At 28.1% G+C, this 23,450-nt stretch overlaps 1 protein-coding gene across 4 annotated transcripts in view; it reads right to left on the bottom strand.

The window, feature by feature from the left end:
- Positions 1-15,634: 15,634 nt before the first annotated feature.
- LOC119608470 overlaps positions 15,635-23,450 on the bottom strand; it is a 134,983-nt gene continuing 127,167 nt past the window's right edge. For 3 of the 4 annotated variants that reach the window (XM_037962906.1, XM_037962905.1, XM_037962904.1), the window contains one exon: positions 21,801-22,084. In XM_037962906.1, the coding sequence (XP_037818834.1) occupies positions 21,901-22,084 (184 nt within the window). In that variant the 3' untranslated portion in view covers positions 21,801-21,900. Of the gene's footprint in view, positions 15,693-21,265; positions 21,775-21,800; positions 22,085-23,450 lie in introns of those variants that run through there. The other variant, XR_005231825.1, reaches the window with a different exon arrangement.

The raw sequence follows: 23,450 nt of genomic DNA, 5'->3' as shown, positions 1-23,450 counted from the left end.
TTAAATATAAAAAAACCAAGCATATTTAAGCATAAGTTTTTAAGTTTTAAACAAAATAAAATAATAATATTTACAAGTTATCCTTCTTAATTAAAAAAGGAACCTATTTATACTTGTGTTTAATTTAAAGTAAAAAATAAGAAAAATCTAAAATATAAACAAATTTTCTTTAATGAGAAAACTGATTTTTTCTATACAAATTATTATTTTACTTTAAATAAAGATAATTTTGTGAATTTAATACAAAATTGACTGACTTTATATAGACACTTTTGTTCTCAAAATCACGCATTTTCTCTCGAAAATTTCTATTCACCCCAATAAGACCAAATTTTCTAAAGAAAATGGTTTTAATCTCTGCATAAATAGGAAAATTTGATAATGATAAAACAGTGTATGCACGTTTATAACAATGTCGATGAAACAGTAAAACCATTTAATGATAAAACAGTACCTATTTAATTTCATTAAGTCGATAAAACCGTGTATAACCGTTTAAATTTAAATAATATTACTATATACAGTTCTATAAAGTATAATATTATCCCAATAAGCAAAAACCTTTGAAATGATGTAAATGTGTATTTGAAAACCTATTCAAATTTCATACATAGCCTTTGAGAACAAATTTGAAAATTTTTGTTTTCAAATGGAAAATTATAGCCTTCTCAAACAAAAAGGCAGTTAGAAATCAAACGTATTTTTCAAATGTATTTCAAATTTAAAAAAAGGCTAGAGGTAAGCTTGAAACTAAAAAAATTTTCAAACGTATTTCAAGTATTCTCTATTATTATTTTCATACATATTTCAAACCCTAATTATAATGCTAACTATTGCAAAATTCATATATTTTTTTACATCACCTGAAAATAAAACATTCATACATTTATTTTAGCATATTTTTCTTTTATATCTCCGATTATTTCTCCTATATTTAACGTTTTTTCGCTCCCTTGCTGTAGAAAAAATGTTCTGTTTTTATTTTTCTAAAATAATTTATTTTTTGAAAGAAACTTTTCTAAGTTCAATTAAAACAAAACTTTGAAAATTTTATAAATATCACACATTATATTTTTTTAAGCGTTTTTTGAAATTATCATGTTTATTTCAAAGGCTAAACTTTAAAATTTGAAAACAATTTGGAAAATACATTATTTAGTTAAGAAAATTTTCAAAAATATTCACAGGTTTGAATCGATGTTTATTGGGATAGCTCTATAGTACACATAAAGAATATAATATAAAACATAAAAAAATAAAATTTTCGAAAAAGTTTATAATAATGGGAAGATATAACAGTTAATACTCTCAAAACTGTCATAACTGAAAGTTTAATAACTGTAAATAAAAGCTTTCTAACAGATATGACTAGCAACTATGTAAATTGCAGAAATGTTATTTTAAAAGAGAACTAAACTGAACAAATCCCTAAACTAGAACTCATCTAAAACTGAATTATAACGACGAGTAGAGTGGTCCGGTCAAAACGGAGTCCCTTGGTCTTACTTGACTGTTCGCTGATGAGGAAATGAAATGGAACTGAAATACAACTTAACAGGACTAGAACTGAAATAAAATTTAACTGAATTAGAATTGAACTAGAACTGAAATATAACTTAACTAAAGCTGAACTAGAAATGCATTAGAACTGAAATAGAACTGAACTATAACTGAACTAGAACTGAACTAGAACTGAACTAGAACTGAACTAGAACTGAACTAGAACTGAACTAGAACACAACTAGAACTGAACTAGAACTGAACTAGAATTGAACTAGAAATAAACTAGAACTGAACTAAAACTGAACTTGAACTGAAGTAGAATTGAACTGGAACTGGACTAGAACTGAACTAGAAATAGAACTGAACTAGAAATAGATCTGAACAAGAACTAGAACAGATCAAAAATTGGACTAGAACTGACCTAGAACTGAACCGGAACTTCATTAGTACTAAACTAGAGAAGTACTAGAGCTGAACTAAAACTGAAGTAGAACTGAACTAGATCTGAACAAGATGTGAACTAGAACTGAACTAGAACTGAATTAGAACTAAACTCGAACTGAACTAGTACTGAACTAGAAGTGAACTAGAACTGAACTAAACTAGAACTAAACTCGAACTGAACTAGAACTGAACTAGAACTGAACTAGAACTGAACTAGAACTGAACTAGAACTGAACTAGAACTGAACTAGAACTGAACTAGAACTAAACTAGAACTCAACTAGAACTGAACTAGAACTGAACTAGAACTGAACTAGAACTGAACTAGAACTGAACTAGAACTGAACTAGAACTGAACTAGAACTGAACTAGAACTGAATTAGAACTGAACTAGAACTGAACTAGAACTGAACTAGACCTGAACTAGAACTGAACTGGAACAGAATAAGAATTGGACAAGAACTGAACCGGACCTTCATTAGAGCTGAATTAGGACTAGAATTGAACTAGAATTGACTTAAAAATGAACTTGAACTGAACTATAACTGAACTAGAACTAATCTAGAACTTAACTAGAACTGAACCGGAACTTCATTAGAACTGAGCTAGAGAAGAACTAGATCTTAACTAGAATTGAACTAGGACTTAACTTGAATTGAACTAGAACTGAACTAAAAATGAACTAGAATTGAACTAGAACTAAACTAGAACTGAACTAGAACTGAACTAGAACTGAACTAGAACTGAACTAGAACTGAACTAGAACTGAACTAGAACTGAACTAGAACTGAACTAGAACTGAACTAGAACTGAACTAGAACTGAACTAGAACTGAACTAGAACTGAACTAGAACTGAACTAGAACTGAACTAGAACTGAACTAGAACTGAACTAGAACTAGAACTGAACTAGAACTGAACTAGAACTGAACTAGAACTGAACTAGAACTGAACTAGAACTGAACTGAACTAGAACTGAACTAGAACTGAACTAGAACTGAACTAGAACTAGAACTGAACTAGAACTGAACTAGAAATGAACTGGAACTGAACTAGAACTGAACTAGAACTGAACTAGAACTGAACTAGAACTGAACTAGAACTGAACTAGAACTGAACTAGAACTGAACAAGAACTGAACTAGAACTTAACTAGAATTTAACTAAAACTGAACTAGAATTGAACTAGAACTGAACTAAAAATTAACTAGAACTGAATTAGAACTCAACTAGAACTGAACTAGACTGATGTAGAACTGAACTAAAATAGAACTGAACCAGAACGCAACCGGAACTGCACTAGAACTCGAACTAAACTGGAACTAAAGTGTAGTTGAATTGAACCAGAACTGAACAAAAACTGTACTGTAACTGAATTCTAAATGAACTATAACTAACTAGAAGTAAACTCGAACCGAACAAGAACTTAATAAGAAATGAACTAGATCTTTTTGATTAGATTTTAAAAAATCTAAAAAGTTCAATTAGTCCATAACCAAATAAAACACTTGTTTAACAATAAAATTACTTTTGAATTATTTATATTTTTATTAAAATGAATTTGAAATTTTCTGTTTTTTTTTCTTAATAAATTTATTTTAATATTAACATACAATATCTGCAATATTCATTTTTCAATCTCTCTTTAATATTAATGTCTAAATTTAAATATTTAGTTAACCATTCATATTTTGAAATTTTATGTTCGGTAATTTTTTTTTAATTTTTCTGTTAATTTTACTAAAATATTTTTATCTGTTTGTATAAGTATGTATATCTTAGGGATTTTGTTTTTCTGAAAAAAATTACATCGAATACATAAATTTGTTTTTCTCCTTTAATATTGCTATAATTTTATTTTTGTTTTTTTTTACTTTGACTATTTTAATAAAATTTTACACAATTTCGGTTGGTCTACATGCTAAGTTTTTAATTCAATATTTTTAAATATGTTTTTTTTTTTAATAATTTATCAATTAATACCTTTTATGAAGTTATTGCAAAAAGTTTTCTTTTTCATATTTTTCTTTTAGAGGGGAAAATTTCATACTAATAGTATAAATTATAACAAAATGTTTTATTTTAATTTATTTTTTTTTCTTTTATGACTAATTTGCTTAATTTTAATAATATTCGGTTTGTAATTTTTATGTCTAGAAAAAACATTTAAGGCTAATAAGAACAACACTTACTAAAAAAAATTTTATTAGTTTTTATGTCTGTCTTTGTATTACGTTTTATCTGGGGGCTTTGATTGTTCATACGTTTATTTATTTAGTTTGTTTATGTAGTTTAATTAAAACACAATATTTAAAACAGTTTTCGATAAATTCCTTGAGTTGAACAATCAGTTTGGGCTTAAACCATTGTCCTTTTAATTTAGTTCGAAAAGTCTGCCTTAAGAGAGAAATAAGATCATTTATGGAGGAACATGGAACTAAACTAGAACTGAACAAGAACTGAACTAGAAGTGATCTACAACTGAACTAGAACTGAACTAGAACTGAACTAGAACTGAACTAGAACTGAACTAGAACTGAACTAGAACTGAACTAGAACTGAACTAGAACTGAACTAGAACTGAACTAGAACTGAACTAGAACTGAACTAGAACTGAACTAGTACTGAACTAGATCTGAACTAGAATTGAACTAGAACTTAACTAGAATTTAACTAGAACTAAACTAGAGTTGAACTAAAAATGAACTAGAACTGAATTAGAACTCAACTAGAACTGAACTAGAACATAATTAGAGCTGAATTAAAACTGAATTAAAACTGAACTAGAACTGGACTAGAAGTAAACTAGAACTAAACTAGAACTGAACTAGAACTGAACTAGAACTAGAACTGAACTAGAACTGAACTAGAACTGAACTAGAACTGAATTAGAACTGAACTAGAACTGAACTAGAACTGAACTAGAACTGAACTAGAACTGAACTAGAGCTGAAGTAGAACTGATCTACAACTGAACTAGAACTGAAGTAGAACTGATCTACAACTGAACTATAACTGAACTATAACTGAACTATAACTGAACTATAACTGAACTAGAACATAACTAGAACTGAAATAGAACTGAACTAGAACTGAACTAGAACTGAAGTAGAACTGAACTAGAACTGAACTAAACTGAACTGAACTAGAACTGAACTAGAACTGAACTAGAACTGAACTAGAACTGAACTAGAACTGAACTAGAACTGAACTAGAACTGAACTAGAACTGAACTAGAACTGAACTAGAACTGAACTAGAACTGAGCTAGAACTGAACTAGAACTGAGCTAGAACTGAACTAGAACTGAACTAGAACTGAACTAGAACTGAACTAGAACTGAACTAGAACTGAACTAGAACTGAACTAGAACTGAACTAGAACTGAACTAGAACTGAACTAGAACTGAACTAGAACTGAACTAGAACTGAACTAGAACTGAACTAGAACTGAACTAGAACTGAACTAGAACTGAACTAGAACTGAACTAGAACTGAACTGGAACTGAACTAGAACTGAACTAGAACTGAACTAGAACTGAACTAGAACTGAACTAGAACTGAACTAGAACTGAACTAGAACTGAACTAGAACTGAACTAGAACTGAACTAGAACTGAACTAGAACTGAACTAGAACTGAACTAGAATTGAACTGAACTGAACTAGAACTAAACTAGAACTGAACTAGAACTGAATTAGAACTGAACTAGAACTGAATTAGAACTGAACTAGTACTGAACTAGAACTAAACTAGGACTAAACTAGAACTAGAACTGAACTAGAACTGAACTAGAACTGAACTAGAACTGAACTAGAACTAGAACTGAACTAGAAATGAACTAGAATTGAACTAGAACTGAATTAGAATTGAACTTGAACTGAACTAGAACTAAACTAGAATTGAACTAAAACTGAACTAGACCTGAAATAGAACTGAACTAGAACTGAGCTCTAGAACTAGAACTGAACTCTAGAACTAGAACTGAACTAGAATTGAACTAGAGCTGTACTAGAACTGAGCTAAAACTGAACTAGAATTGAACTAGAACTGAACGAAAACAGAACTAGAATTGAACTAGTACTGAAGTAGAACAGAATTAGAACTAAATTAGAACTGAACTGGAACTTAACTAAATTTATACTAGAACTGAACTTGGATTTAATAAAGTAAGAGTACCCCATTTTGTTATAGTCGTAAAATGTTGAGCTTCAAAACCTATTTAATAGTTAAAATGAAACCAAAACGGTATTTTTTTCCAAAACACCTACTTTTTAAATGTAAACCTGTAAAATAAGCTCTCGTTTAAATAATATTCACCTGTTTTAAATATTTGTTTTGAATTTACTAACAATTTTCAGTTATACATAGTTTTATTTATTATTTAATCGATTAAAGTTTAATAATATTTTATGACGAATAATTTTCAATAATAAATAAAAATACACAAAAGAAACGCTATAATTATTAAACATTTTACTACGATATTAAATTAATAATAAATAAAACTATGCCTGTATTATTTGTTTAAATTATAATTGTTAGTTTATTTCTGCTATCTTTTATATCGGTTTAACAATTATAATTCAATTGTCATTTTTATTGGAAATGTTTAAAAACTTATATTGTTTTTTTTGTTTCTATTTATATTATTATATAATATATTTAATTTTTTTTTGCAAATTTATTAAATTGTCGTCCAGCGACTGTTTCATATTTTTTTAAGATTAAAATTTCTAAAATATAATGTTTTATTTTTATAGTTTGTATAAATATGTTTGTGGTTATAATATAAATTTTACAAACGATATTGTAATGTAATTAAATATTGATGTAATTAACCTGATAGTAATGTTTTACTCTTGCTAATAATAATAATGCAATTTAATACCGTATTTAAATAATAATAATGAAATTAGGAATATGTAATTGAGCTAAAACAAGACATGGAAAAATATAAATAAATTAAATTATACTTATTAGTGGCATGTGGTCTATAATTTAAAATTAAAAATATTAATAAAGGATTGGCAGAAATGTTAATTTGTAATATTAATGGGTTATTACACTTTTAAGAGGTTAATGGTAAAAAAATTACGTATGAATACTAGAACTAAACTTGAACTGAACTAGAACTGAACTAGAACTGAACTAGAACTAGAATTGAACTAGAACTGAACTAGAACTGAACTAGAACTGAACTAACTGAACTAGAACTGAACTAGAACTGAACTAGAACTGAACTACAACTGAACTAGAACTGAACTAGAACTGAACTAGAACTGAACTAGAACTGAACTAGAACTGAACTAGAACTGAAATAGAACTGAACTAGAACTGGACTAGAACTGAACTAGAATTGAACTAGAACTGAACTAGAACTGAAATAGAACTGATCTAGAACTGAACTAGAACTGAACTAGAACTGAACTAGAACTGAACTAGAACTGATCTAGAACTGATCTAGCAACTGAACTAGAACTGAACTAGAACTGAACTAGAACTGATTGGAACTGAATTAGAACTGAATTAGAACTGAACTAGAACTGAACTAGAACTGAACTAGAACTGAACTAGAACTGAACTAGAACTGAACTAGAACTGAACTAGAACTGAACTAGAAACTGAACTAGAACTGACTAGAACTGAACTAGAACTGAACTAGAACTGAACTAGAACTGAACTAGAACTGAACTAGAACTGAACTAGAACTGAACTAGAACTGAACTAGAACTGAACTAGAACTGAACTAGAACTGAACTAGAACTGAACTAGAACTGAACTAGAACTGAACTAGAACTGAACTAGAACTGAACTAGAACTGAACTAGAACTGAACTAGAACTGAAGTAGAACTGAACTAGAACTGAACTAGAACTGAACTAGAACTAAACTAGAACTAAACTAGAACTGAACTAGAACTGAACTAGAACTGAACTAGAACTGAACTAGAACTGAACTAGAACTGAACTAGAACTGAACTAGAACTGAACTAGAACTGAACTAGAACTGAAGTAGAACTGAACTAGAACTGAACTAGAACTGAACTGAACTAAACTAGAACTAAACTAAAACTGAACTAGAACTGAACTAGAACTGAACTAGAACTGAACTAGAACTGAACTAGAACTGAGCTAGAACTGAACTAGAACTGAACTAGAACTGAACTAGAACTGAACTAGAACTGAACTAGAACTGAACTAGAACTGAACTAGAACTGAACTAGAACTGAACTAGAACTGAACTAGAACTGAACTAGAACTGAACTAGAACTGAACTAGAACTGAACTAGAACTGAACTAGAACTGAACTGAACTGAACTAGAACTGAACTAGAACTAAACAGAACTGAATAGAACTGAACTAGAACTGAACTAGAACTGAACTAGAACTGAACTAGAACTGAACTAGAACTGAACTAGAACTGAACTAGAACTGAACTAGAACTGAACTAGAACTGAACTAGAACTGAACTAGAATGAACTAGAACTGAACTAGAACTGAACTAGAACTGAACTAGAACTGAACTAGAACTGAACTAGAACTGAACTAGAACTGAACTAGAACTGAACTAGAACTGAACTAGAACTGAACTAGAACTGAACTAGAACTGAACTAGAACTGAACTAGAACTGAACTAGAACTGAACTAGAACTGAACTAGAACTGAACTAGAACTGAACTAGAACTGAACTAGAACTGAACTAGAACTGAACTAGAACTAACTAGAAACTGAACTAGAACTAGAACTGAACTAGACTAACTAGAACTGACTAGAACTGAACTAGAACTGAACTAGAACTGAACTAGAACTGAACTAAACTGAAACTAGAACTGAACTAGAACTGAACTAGAACTGACTAGAACTGAACTAGAACTGAACTAGAACTGAACTAGAAACTGAACTAGAACTGAACTAGAACTGAACTAGAACTGAACTGAACTAGAACTGAAACTAAAACCAGAACATACTGAACTAGAACTAAACTGGACTGGAAATGAACTAAAACTGAACTGAGTTTGAACTAGAACGGAGGAAAACTGTAAAGTTGACAGAAATAGTAGATTATATAGCGGTCGAGCAGAAAATTTTGCGGATTAACATACATAAAAATACAATTATATAGCTGAACTTTTTACTCCCAGATAACATAAATTCAATATTGATTCTTGGGTATATTATCTGATGATCTTGGGCTCTTTATATCACTCAGATTACCCAACAGTTAGGTACTTTTTTTTTTATGTAGAATTAGGTGATCTCTTTACGAGGGGCGCTTTATAAAATTATAGTTTAAAATATTGTAGGATTTAAGGGATATAAAAAAATGATGGATTTAGTACTTAATTGTAATGATGCTGAAGCATCATTAGCAGATTACTACTGGCCAAAGAAATCAGATCTATGTTAATGTTGAGGATCGAACGATGTTTATAGACCTTCTCGTAGTTGCATGAATAATCAGTAGAGAGTATCGAAAATAGATCACTAAAGAGTCGATTATAATTCTCCTGGAGTGAAGGAGAGTTTCACTGTAGATCTCTTAAGAAGAACGATAAATTTCGTGTGTAAAAGTTTCACTTTCTAAGTGTTATATTCTGTTATACGAACAGTTGCTTATGATTTTAGAGTAGTCAATAGACTAGTCATTCTATTAGACTAGGTAACATACTAGATAATTGACTAGCCAGCAGACGATGGAATAAACTATTAAATAAACTAGTCCATAAACAAGTCCATATATATAGTAGTATATACACAGGTTACTAGATAGGTGAATGAACTAGACTATTGCCAAGTTCATTGACCTATCAAGTAGTCCATTTTTAAATCAATAGGCTAGTTCCTAGATGAGTCTATAAGCTAGTTTATAGTCTAGTCAGTACGCTAATTTGTAGAATAGTCAATAAACTAACACATAGACTAGCACATAGACAAGTCATTGTCTCAGACGAGTCAATAGGCTAGTTCAAAGACTAGTCATTAGACAGCTTCAGAAAAAAACGCAGCTGTTGGTAGCATGCAACAAAATTATTTGCTGGGAAACAAAAAGCCTCTCTTTACTCTCTCTATTTACACTTCATTTATCCTTTAAGTACCATAAACCACTTAAATGTGTAATTTTTGTTTATTTTCCTCAATTTTTTTTTTTTTTGTAAAATAAAATTTAATTAAAACTTTATTAAAAACTCCATTTAACTTAAAATATACAAATTTTTTTTCCCATAGCATATTCAATTATCAAAATTTTGCTTGACTTGACTTAAGAATTAATTTTAGACTGTAACGCCATAATTTAAGTACTTTCTCGCCTTAAATGAACTTAAAACGCTCAAAGTACTGCTAACGTTAAACATACAATAATTAATTAAATTTAATAAAAATTTAATTAAAAGAAAAAGTTATTTGCTTTTTAATTTTAATAATAGTTGTTATCTGTTTTTAGGTGGTGTGTGATGTACATATGTGTGAGGATGTGTGTGTTTGTTTATGTATGTATATAATTTAATTTATTTTATATCAAGTGCATTTTTTTTTGTTGAGTTTGAAAATAGTTTGTATTTTCTTTATATGAATTTTATTTTTATTTTTCAATTATATTTTATTGCATTAAGCTTGTTGTTGTTGTTTTTATTTTTTAATTACAATTATAGATTGGAAAAAGGTACGTGGTACATCTCAAGGGCCAAGAATTTATTTATAAAACCCATTTAAGTAAACATGTCAAAGGCTTATTCTTTTAATTTATCTTTTTTTTCTTTGCTTTACAATACAGTTTAGTTTATTTTCTATTTCTATAGTTTATTTTAATATAATTTACAATTATTTATGTTTTTAGTGTAATAAAATAAAAAAATATTGCAGAAGTTTATGGCAGCAAAATATATTGATGAAATGGAAGCAGTTTTGTAAGGAAGCAACAATACTTTAGAAACCTTTTCGAGACAATCACTTCTTAATAAAGCTTATTTCACTGCTTCTTTATAAGCTTGCTGCTGACTTGCCAGCAGTGCTTCCAACTGCTTCCAATTCCTTAACATTTGTTTGCTCGCTTCACTTCTGCTTTAAACTTTATTCTCAATAAAAATACATTCACTGTTTTGTGCTTATTTTCTTTAAATTTCAATTTTATAAATTTTTTTTTTCGTGTGCGTGTGTATATTTCTGTATCACACATTTACAATACTTTGATTTAGTTTATATTATTCTGCTCTGGGTTATTAGTGGGAGTTGCTACATTACACATCATTATATTTTTCACATTTATTGATTCTATGTTATTTTGTTTTTGTTTTTTTTTTCGTTTCATTATTTTGTATTGGAAAATATACAATCATTTGCAATCATTTTAACCTGAGGGATTCGAAGTCAGAGTGAAATGTGAAGGCGAATGATTGTCACGGGGGGGATTTTTTTTCTTGAGCTTAATAAGGTGATGATGTGTGGATCAAGTGAAACTAAAGAGATGAAATGAGAGGTACGATAGCATATGTATTTGTCTATGTTCAAAGTTCTTTTACTCCAATTAAAGTGAAGCAGAAGTTTAGATTAAGATCAGCGATACACAAAGAACTTTCTAACTACCGCAAGCTCACAACAAACACCAGTCAAAGAGCTAATATCTTACTCTCTGCCTATCGCTGGTCTTAATGAAGCAGCTTAATAAAATGATGTTTACATCCTCTCACTGCCATAATCGTACATGAGTGAGTAGTACTATAAAAGAGAGACAAGCAATAGATACAAGATCACACAATTTTAAACGGGTATTGGCACAAATAATCTCTTATTGATTGTATTGGTTTGTCATATATGTAAAAGCTTCTTTATATGTAAAACGGGAGAAGAGTGGAAGCTCTATGCCGTTAACTACCAAAAACTCTATAGTACCTTTCATGAGTTATGTACGAGAGCAATTGCTTTTGAAATAGCTCAATAAACCAATTTTAACACTCTCTCGCTCAAAGTACTCAGATAACAAGAAATAGTTGTAAGACAAGTAAAGAAAGCAAGAGTAAGTAAGCTCATAGAAAGCTCTTTGTCATAAACTAAGTTGGAAATCAACTAAAAATCTTAATTCTTCTGGTACTACATACTTAAATCCCTGAATTCTAATGATTATAATACTCTCTCGCTCTATTCATCGCTATAATGTTTCTCTTTAAGATCTTAGTAATAATATGTGAATTTTGTTAAATACTCTTTACATTGACTTTCCTATTTCAGTACACATCATACTAAAACGCACGTGTTTATGTTTTCAAATTGTTTATTACTCTCGGCGTTACATATTAATTTGTGTTTATGGTTCTTTGAACATAAAAACAGAACGCCATCAGCCATAGATGTATGGATGTTGTACTAGCTTGTGTCACGATTCCCGACAATGCGGGAAAGAAGGAAACATGTTGTACATGCATGTCCTATACATGTATGGAAGAATACGTAGATAAAAGTAATGTTGAAGGAAACCAATGACTTAAGAAGAAATATTATGAAAACTGAAAAAGAGATATTTTCGAAAAAATTTTATATAATAAAGAGAAAAATTTGGAATTTTTGTACAAAAAGAGAAAAGTTTGGAAAATTTCTATAAACATGATAACATTCCAAAAAATTCTATTAAAAAAGAAAATGTTCGAAATTTTTTTTATTAAAAAAAAAAAATAAATTTTAGAAATTTTTTTATTAAAAAAGAAATAAGAAATTTTCTATAAAAAAGAAAAATTTTTATAAAAAAAGAGAAATTTTCAAAACGTTTTCTATAAAAAAAGAGACATTTTTCAAAATTTTCTATAAAAAGAAAAAATTTTCGAAAATTTTCTATAAAAAGAAGAAATTTTCGAATATTTTCTACAAAAAGAAGTAATTTTCGAATAATTTCTACAAAAAGGAGAAATTTTCAAATATTTTGTATAAAAAGAAGAAATTTTCGGAAATTTTGTATAAAAAGAAGAAATTTTCGAATATTTTCTACAAAAAGGAGAAATTTTCGGAAATTTTCTATAAAAAGAAGAAATTTTTGAAACTTTTCTATAATAAAGATACATTTTTGAAAATTTTTTATAAGAAAGAGAAAATTTTGAAATTTTTCTATAAGAAAGAGAAATTAATGGAAATTTTCTAAAAGAGAAATTTTTTGTAAGAAAGAGAAATTTTTGTAAATTTTCTATAAGAAAGAGAAATTTTCAAATATTTTTTGGAAATTTTCTATTAGAGAAATTTTTAGAAATTTTCTGTAAGAAACATTTTTGGAAATTTTCTAAAAGAAAATTTTTTGCAAATTTTTTATAAGAAAGATAAATTTTTTAAAATAAAAAAGAGGGACATTCGTAAATTTTCTAAAAAAATAGAAATTTTTAATAAATGTCTATAAAAGAGAAAAACTTTCGAAAATTCTCTACAAGAAAGAACAATTTTTAGAAATTTTCTATAAGAAAGAGAGAAATTTTTGGAAAATTTCTATTTCTTATCCAAAATTTTCTATAAGAAAGAGAAATTTTTAGAAATTTTCTATAAGAAAGAGAAATTTTTGGAAGTTTTCTATAAGAAAATTTTTTGGAAATTTTTTATAAAAAAGAGAAATTTTTGTAAATTTTCTATTAGAGACATTTTCGAGAATTTTCTATAACAAAGAAAAATGTTTGAACATTTTCTATAAGAAAGAGATTTTTAAAATTTTCTATGAGAAAAATAAATTTCTATTATTTCTTCTATAAGAAAGATAAATTTTTCAAAATTTTCTATAAGAAAAAGAAATTATTAGAAATTTTCTATAAGAAAGAGAAACTTTTGAAAATTTTCTATAAAAAAATTTTTGAAGAATTTTTATTTCTTATCCAAAATTTTCTATAAGAAGGAGACATTTTTGTAATTTTCTATTAGAGAAATTTTCGAAAATGTTCTATAAGAAATTTTTGAAAATTTTCTATATATTTTATTTTAAAAAAAGAGAAATTTTGGATGATTGTTTATAAAAGAGAAAAACTTTCGAAAATTTTTTGGAAATTTTCTATAAGAAAGAGAAATTTTTGGAAATTTTCTATAAAAGAAATTTTTGAAAATTTTCGAAAATTTTCTATAGGAAAGTTAAACTTTCTATAAAAAAGAGAAATTTTGAAAATTTTCTATAGAAGAAATTTTTGGAAATTTTTTATAAGAGGAATTTTCGAAATTTTTCTTTAAAAAAGAGGAATTTTCGCAAATTTTTTATAAAAAAGAGAAATTTTGAATAATAAATTTTCGAAAATTTTCTATAAAATAAATCTTTGGAAATTTTATATAAGAAAGAGACATTTTCGAAAATTTTCTAAGATTGAGAACTTCTTAAAACATTTTCTTTAAGAAAGTGAAATTTTCGAATAATAAAGAGAAAGTTCGAAACATTTTCAATAAGAAATGGACATTTTCGAAAAATTTTCTATAAGAAAGGAATATTTTCGAAACATTTTCTTTTTTTCTTTTCTTTTTGCAGTTTTGTATATGAAGGGAAATTTACGAAAGTAATTTTCGGCAACAAAGAGAAATTTTAGAAGATTTTATGAAAATTTCGAATGTATCTATAAAAAATTCCCACAAATGGAAATTTTCGAAAATTTTTTATAAGAAAGCGAAATTTTCGAAAAATTTCTATAAGAAATAGAAATTTTTGAAAAAATTCAATAAGAAAGAGGAATTTTCGAAAAATTTCTATAAGATTTTTCTATAAAAAAAAAAAATTTTTTATAAATTTTAAACAATTTTCTTTAAATACATTTTATATACGAAGGAGACATCTTTGAACATTTTCTACAAAATTGAGATGTTTTTTTTAGAATTTATATAAAATGAGAAATTGTAAAATAAATTCTTTTCGAAAGTTATCTTAAATGGAATTGTTATGTTGGCTTTAACTCAAATTGTATTTGTATATTTGTGAAGTGACATAACACCCTGTATTTATTAAATGTTCTATATATTTACTTAAAACAGTTTCCAAGTTTATTATTTACGTATTTATTTGAAATTGTTATTATTTCATTCATTTTCTCCCATCGCCATAAGAATGATTGCTGCCATTTGGGATTTATAGTTATTATTGTTGTATTTGTGATAAATATAAATATGTTTTGTAATGTTTGTTTGTAGTATTGTAAGTTGTTGTTGTTGTTGTATTAAACATAAGTACTATGTTCTTCTACATACAATTTATTAAACATTTATTAGTATATGTATATTGAATTTATTCGATATATTTCGATTTAATTTAATTTATTTTGAAATCTAAGTTTTATTTATAACAATTAAATACTATTTTTTTTTTGCTTTTGGTTTTAAATTTAGTTTTTAAGTACTAACATAAGATTTTAATTTATTTCATAATTGTTTTATAAAGGTTACGCAAAATGTTCTTAAATTTAAATTTCAAAATGGGAAAAAACTTTTTGTTTTTAGTTTGCTTAAGTTTTATTGCTCTACTTAAATAATTTAATTTGTATTTTAATTTTATATTTTTTATTATATTTAATACCTTTTACCTTTTTTTCTTTATTTTGAATAAAAATTATTTTTTTTAATAAAAATATAACGATTTTTTGGTTTTGTTTTGTGTTATTAAGTAAAATAAATAAATAATTAATTACATATAAATATATTTATATAAAATATAATTTTTAGCAAATATTATATCAATTCCTGAAAAATTTTATGAAATTTTTTTTTTATAAAAAACAAATTTTAAATTTAATAAATAAAAATATTTGGTGGTTTTGAGCTGTAAAGATATAGAAATATAAATAGATTTTATGAAATGTTTAAGTAATTTATATAGATAGAGAATTTTTTATAAAAAACTAAATTAAAAAAAAAAAATTTTCCAAACAATTATATAAAAACAAATTTCATATAAAACTAGCTATACCCAGTATGCTTTGCTACCCTAAGAGCAATATAAATAAAAACCCACTTAACGATTTTGAAGATTCTAACTACAATACTATTCCAGATTTACAATATGTTACATATGAAGGATGCCAAGAAAATTATTGCACGTCCGCCAATTTCTATCTATCTATGAAAAATTTGAATAATCTGACAGTTTTCAAGATATACGAAATTTTGTATTTAATTCATATGTATATGTGGTGCCAAGCCCTTCTTCAAGTAAAATTTGAAGATTTTAGCTCTAATAGTTTCTCAGATATACGAATTTTTCTACTTTATTCATATGGGGGATCCAAGCCCCCCAAATGAAAGTCCGCTCTTGTTCCTCCAAAATGTTCAGATGAACATTAAAGTTCTTCGTGCAAAATTTTAAGAATTTAGTTCCATTAGCTTCCCAGATAAACGAATTTTTGTATTTAATTCATATGAGAGGTGCCAAGACCCCCCATCGAAAGTCCGCCCGTTATACTCTAAATGTTCGCATCAATGTCAAAGTTCTTCAAGTAAAATTTGAAGATTCTAGCTCTAATAGTTTCTCAAATATACGCATTTTTCTACTTTATTCATATGGGGGCTCTAAGCCCCCCAGATGAAAGTCCGCTCTTATTCCTCCAAAATGTTCAGATGAATATTAAAGTTCTTCGTGCAAAATTTTAAGAATTTAGTTCCATTAGTTTCCCAGATAAACGAAATTTTGTGTTTAATTCATATGGGAGGTACCAAGTCTCCCATTGAAAGTCCGCCCGTTATTTCATAATTTTTTTAGACCGATTTTGGTTTATATAAAACATATTTACAACGAATATCAGTTCCCGACACTTTCCGTATTAAATTCGTTCCTATAATAGTTTCTTATTAGGTTTTGGCTCGTAAGAAACTTACTTATGTCAAATTTCATCTCTACACTCGTACTTTTAAGCCAGTAATGGACGTTATAGTAATTATCTGGAGGGGACCTTATATGGGGGTAGGGTCAATTATGGACCGATCCACATAAAATTTGCTACAGAGAATTTTGCTCGTAAGCAAATTTCATTGCTTTACTCGTATTTTTAAGCCGGTAATGAGCGTTAAAGACGTTTTTTGAACTAGATTTTATATGGGGGGTAGGGTCAATTATGGACCGATCAACATAAAATTTGATAGAGACACTTTCTGTAACTCACATGGAACTTATGGGTGTCCAATTTTATCGCTATACTCGTATTTATTAGCGTTAAAGTCATTTTCTGAAGGGGATCTTAAATGGGGAGTGGGGTCAATTATTGACCGGTATTGGTATAGAGATTTTGGCTCATCAGGGACTAACTTATGCCAAATTTCATTGCTATACTCGTATTTTTAAGCCAGTAATGAGCGTTATAATGATTTTCCGAAGGGAACCTTATATGGGGGGTAGGGTCAATTATGGACCGATTCTCATAAAATTTCGTAGGGAGATTTTGGCTTGTATGAAACTTATTTATGTCGAATTTGCTACACTTGTACTTTTAAAACAGATATGCCCGTTAAAGCTGTTTTTCGGGGGTCCACTTGTATGGGAGCTATCCGAAAACGTGGACCGATATTGTCTATTTTCAATAACAAACAAACCTTATCTGTAGAGAATATTTGTGGAAAGTTTCAATCCCATAGCTCATTCTGTTCGGACTCTATCGTGCTTTCAACAGACAGACGGACGGACATGGCTATATTGTCTTAGAATTTAATAAGGACCCAGAATATATACTTTTGTGGGTCTTTGACCAATATTTCGATGTGTTAAAAACGGAATGACAAAATCAATCATTTTGTTTCATAAAGAAATTTTTAAAAATTTCTCTTTATTATAGAGAAATTTCTTTTTATTATATAACATTTTCTAAAATTTATCTTAATTATAGAAAATCTTCGAATTTTTTTTATTATAGACATTTTTTCTTTATTCATAAAAACTTTCAAAAAATTTTCTTTATTATAGAACATATTTTAAAATTTCTCTTTATTATAGAAATTTTTTTAAAATCTCTCTTTATTAAGAACATTTTTTTAAAATTCCCTTTATTAAGAATATTTTCGAAAAATTTCTCTTTATTATAGAAAATGTTCTCTTTATTATAGAAAAATTTCGAAAATTTCTTTTTATTATAGAAAATATTCGAAAATTTCTTTTTATTATAGAAAATATTCGAAATTTTTTCTTTATTATAGAAAATTTTCTCTCTGTTATAGAAAATTTTCGAAAAGTTTTCTTTATTATAGAAAATTTTGAAAATTTTCTCTTTATTATAAAAAATTTTCGAAGAATTTCTCTTTATTATAAAAAAAAATTCGAAGAATTTCTCTTTACTATAGAAAAATTTTGAAAAATTTCTCTTTGTTATAGAACACTTTTATTATAAAACATTATAGAACATTTTCGTATATTTTACAGAAAGTTTTCTATATTTTTTTGATAAAAAATTTTTTAAATTTCTCTTTTTTCATAGAATATTTTCATAAATTTCACTTTTTATAGAATATTTTCGAACATATCTTTAAAGAGAACATTTTCAAAAATTTCTTTTTTTTATTGAAAATTTTCGAAAATTTCAAAAATTACTTTTTCAATAAAACACTTTTTAGAATTCTTCTTTTTATAAAAAAAAAAAAATCGAAGTTCTCTCTTTTTTATAGAAATTTTTATTTACTGAAATAGAAAATTTCTAATGTTTCCATTTAAATGATTTTTTTTCGGAAGTAATTTATAAATCAGATACGTAGTAAGAAAGAGAGAGACAACGCATACATCTTGATCTACCATTTTCCCTTGCGACTTCACACCCTCTTATTTCTATTAAAATCCCATTGACTACATCTGTTGATTTCTAGGGGAATAATTAAATACGTGTTAAAAGTATTCGTATCGAAAACTTTAGTTTATCCTCTAAACAAATTTTACAAACTAATATTTTCAGTATAAAAATATAATTTTCCATTTTTATTTACTACTTTTTGACACTCTGCTCAACTAATTTTGAGTGAACATATTTCACAGCCAGCTGTGACAGTTTGATTGACAGCTCACATAACGTGTTGGCTGTCAATGTCGCACATTTTTGCATAATTTACTGGAATAAAGTTAAAAGAGAGAGAGTGAAAAAAAAAAATGAATTTACCAATTAAAATGACAGTAGTTAGATTGGCAAACGTTTTATAATATGATGAGTATCAGTCAATTGACAATTAGAAAGAAGTTAATTGAATTTTTCAGTAAGTTTGGGGGAAATGCATAAATGTGTAAAAAGTAAAAAAAGTATTTATTTAGATTTTTAATTAAGGAAATGTTAGAGATAAAATTTGTCCATGAGTTTTTTTAGTAAAAAAATAATAAAACTAAAAGTTAGATTGACAGTTTTAACCTAGAAAGCAGTTTAATAGCAAATATTTTTTAATTGATTTAAATTTTTAAGCTGAAATTAACAACAGGATATTTAACGACATGTCTATCATACAAATTTAACAAATTGCTATAAAATATTCTTGTTTTCTGGGCTCCACCTGTAGTCTTAATGCTTTCGAATAAAAAAAAAAAATGTTTTTTCAAACATTATTGCACCCATAGTGTGTTTCAATGTAATGTACACATACATTACTTTTGACATTCCTGTTTATGTATTAGAGATAAAAGACAACATAAGTGTATATATAATAAAATAATGACAAGGTCAAGGACATTACAAATTACAAGCTTAAACATCAAATACATTAGTACAAGGATAACGAACATGTGAGGACAATGAATGTCATATGACAGTGTTGTAACAGGAAAATCTTTCTAGAGGATAAACATTAAACATAAAGATTGTTTTTCAACTATAGAGTAGACTATTGACTAGACTATAGACTAGACTATAGACAGGACTATAGCCTAGACTATAGACTGGACTATAGCCTAGACTAGACTAGACTATAGACTAGACTATAGACTAAACTATAGACTAGCTATAGACTAGACTATAGACTAGACTATAGACTAGACTATAGACTAGACTATAGACTAGACTATAGACTAGACTATAGACTAGACTATAGACTAGACTATAGACTAGACTATAGACTAGACTATAGACTAGACTATAGACTAGACTATAGACTAGACTATAGACTAGACTATAGACTAGACTATAGACTAGACTATAGACTAGACTATAGACTATAGACTATACTATAGACTAGACTATAGACTAGACTATAGACTAGACTATAGACTAGACTATAGACTATAGGGGGACTAAGACTATAGACTAGACTATAGACTAGAACTATAGACATAGACTATAGACTAGACTATAGACTAGACTATAGACTAGACTATAGACTAGACTATAGACTAGACTATAGACTAGACTATAGACTAGACTATAGACTAGACTATAGACTAGACTATAGACTAGACTATAGACTAGACTTAGACTAGACTATAGGACTAGACTAGATAGACTAGACTATAGACTAGACTATAGACTAGACTATAGAGACTAGACTATAGACTAGACTATAGACTAGACTATAGAACTAGACTATAGACTAGACTATAGACTAGACTATAGACGAGACTATAGACTAGACTATAGACTAGACTATAGACTAGACTATAGACTAGACTATAGACTAGACTATAGACTAGACTATAGAACTAACTATAGACTAGACTATAGACTAGACTATAGACTAGACTATAGACTAGACTATAGACTAGACTATAGACTAGACTATAGACTAGACTATAGACTAGACTATAGACTAGACTATAGACTAGACTATAGACTAGACTATAGACTAGACTATAGACTAGACTATAGACTAGACTATAGACTAGACTATAGACTAGACTATAGACTAGACTATAGACTAGACTATAGACTAGACTATAGACTAGACTATAGACTAGACTATAGACTAGACTATAGACTAGACTATAGACTAGACTATAGACTAGACTATAGACTAGACTATAGACTAGACTATAGACTAGACTATAGACTAGACTATAGACTAGACTATAGACTAGACTATAGACTAGACTATAGACTAGACTATAGACTAGACTATAGACTAGACTATAGACTAGACTATAGACTAGACATAGACTAGACTAAACTAGACTATAGATTATAGCATTGTACATTAATGCGAGAAAACCTTGACTTTTTGTAAAATCCTTGACTTTTTGTAAAAATCCTTTCAAATACATTTCCTAAACTAAGCGCCCACAGGCTTTTAAACTACACACTGATGCTACACAAATCAGAGAACCTGCCATGTATTTTGATATGAACAAAAATTAAACTAAATGCATTTTAAAAGAGAAACTAACTAAAATACAAAAAAAAATTGAATTAAAAAACTAAATTGTTAAAAGGTAAATGAAAATTTACTTACCACTTCCGTTTCGAAAAATATTAAAATGTCCATAATTAATGTTGAACATCAGAGAGAGAAAGAGAGACTTCTGAGCATAATACACGTACACACAGCAGGCGACAAAGATACAGAGGATAGTAAGCTTGATAAAGACAATTATTTTCCGCTTCCGTTTGAATAAATTAAATGTTTAAGTAAAAATGGAAATGGATTTAAAATGCATAATAATGTTTTAAATATTCGTTAAAATTTTCGTGTGGTTTTTCAATTTTTATTTTTTTTTGGCACAAACTTATCGAAGCACTACATAAAACTTAGTTTTAAATTAAAAAATTGTTGTTTATTTTTTCTTTTAGTTTTTGCAATAAAAATATTATGAAAGTATTTTTAAACACATTAAAGTTTCATATTGATTTGTTGGTTTATTTTTGCACAAACTGTTGATTCATTTACGAGCTCAGAGCCACAGTTGCTTTGTTATTCAGCCGTTTGGTTTTTACACATTTCTATTTTTTCTCTTTATTGTTCTAAATTAAATTGTAAAAAAAATGTATAAAATAAAATCGAAAGTAGTATATTTAACTATACAAATAAACGAACAAAAAAAAAAATCCAACAAAAATTACAAAAAATCCATGTTACATAAAAGTAATTTATGTTTGAACGGGTACATTGCTTTCGGTTTCTTTCAGTATGGGTGCCTGCCAAACGCCACTGCCAGAACGTGTTTTACGAGCTTGTGCAATGCCATCCATTATGTCCAGTTGTAAATTATGTATGCTACCTCGATGCTCAGTTAGTGGTGGTCCTTGTATGCCACTACCACGACGACTGCCACTGCAAAATGGTGCAGCATGATAGAAAAAGAGTACAAGATAAACAACAATAAAACTCAGTTAAAAAACTACTATTTAAGATGTAACAATTTAAAAAGTAGAGAAAAATTTATTTATCATTACTATCGATGGTAAAAGTTTAAAACCATGTAACTAACATGTTTCTACAATTCAGGCCACAATTGGCATTGGCAAAACATGCCAATCTAGATTGAGATCTAGGTCAGTTCCAGTTGGGTGCTAGTTAGGTGCTAGTTGAGTTCAAATTGAGTTCTAGATGAGTTCTAGTTTAGTTCTATTTGAGTTCTAGTTCAGTTCCAGAACAGTTCTAGTTTAGTTCTAGTTTATTTCTATTTCAGTTCCATTTCAGTACTAGTTCAGTTCTAGTTCAGTTCTAGTTCAGTTCTAGTTCAGTTCTAGTTCAGTTCTAGTTCAGTTCTAGTTCAGTTCTAGTTCAGTTCTAGTTCAGTTCTAGTTCTGTTCTAGTTCAGTTCTAGTTCAGTTCTAGTTCAGTTCTAGTTCAGTTCTAGTTCAGTTCTAGTTCAGTTCTAGTTCAGTTCTATTTCAGTACTAGTTCAGTTCTAGTTCAGTTCTAGTTCAGTTCTAGTTCAGTTTAAGTTCAGTTCTAGTTCAGTTCTAGTTCAGTTCTAGTTCAGTTCTAGTTCAGTTCTAGTTCTGTTCTAGTTCAGTTCTAGTTCAGTTCTAGTTCAGTTTTAGTTCAGTTCTAGTTCAGTTCTAGTTCAGTTCTAGTTCAGTTCTATTTCAGTACTAGTTCAGTTCTAGTTCAGTTCTAGTTCAGTTCTAGTTCAGTTCTAGTTCAGTTCTAGTTCAGTTTTAGTTCAGTTTTAGTTCAGTTCTAGTTCAGTTCTAGTTCAGTTCTAGTTCAGTTTTAGTTCAGTTCTAGTTCAGTTCTAGGTCAGTTCTAGTTCAGTTCTAGTTCAGTTCTAGTACAGTTCTAGTTCAGTTCTAGTTCAGTTCTAGTTCAGTTCTAGTTCAGTTCTAGTTCAGTTCTAGTTCAGTTCTAGTTCAGTTCTAGTTCAGTTCTAGTTCAGTTCTAGTTCAGTTCTAGTTCAGTTCTAGTTCAGTTCTAGTTCAGTTCTAGTTCAGTTCTAGTTCAGTTCTAGTTCAGTTCTAGTTCAGTTCTAGTTCAGTTCTAGTTCAGTTCTAGTTCAGTTCTAGTTCAGTTCTAGTTCAGTTCTAGTTCAGTTCTAGTTCAGTTCTAGTTCAGTTCTAGTTCAGTTCTAGTTCAGTTCTAGTTCAGTTCTAGTTCAGTTCTAGTTCAGTTCTAGTTCAGTTCTAGTTCAGTTCTAGTTCAGTTCTAGTTCAGTTCTAGTTTAGTTCTAGTTCAGTTCTAGTTCAGTTCTAGT

The sequence above is a fragment of the Lucilia sericata genome, unplaced genomic scaffold (assembly GCF_015586225.1).
Source record: "Lucilia sericata isolate MDLA Ls3-8-SP2 unplaced genomic scaffold, ASM1558622v1 Contig000840F_arrow, whole genome shotgun sequence".
Lineage (NCBI taxonomy): Eukaryota > Metazoa > Arthropoda > Insecta > Diptera > Calliphoridae > Lucilia > Lucilia sericata.
This window is presented reverse-complemented; position numbering and strand designations above follow the sequence as displayed.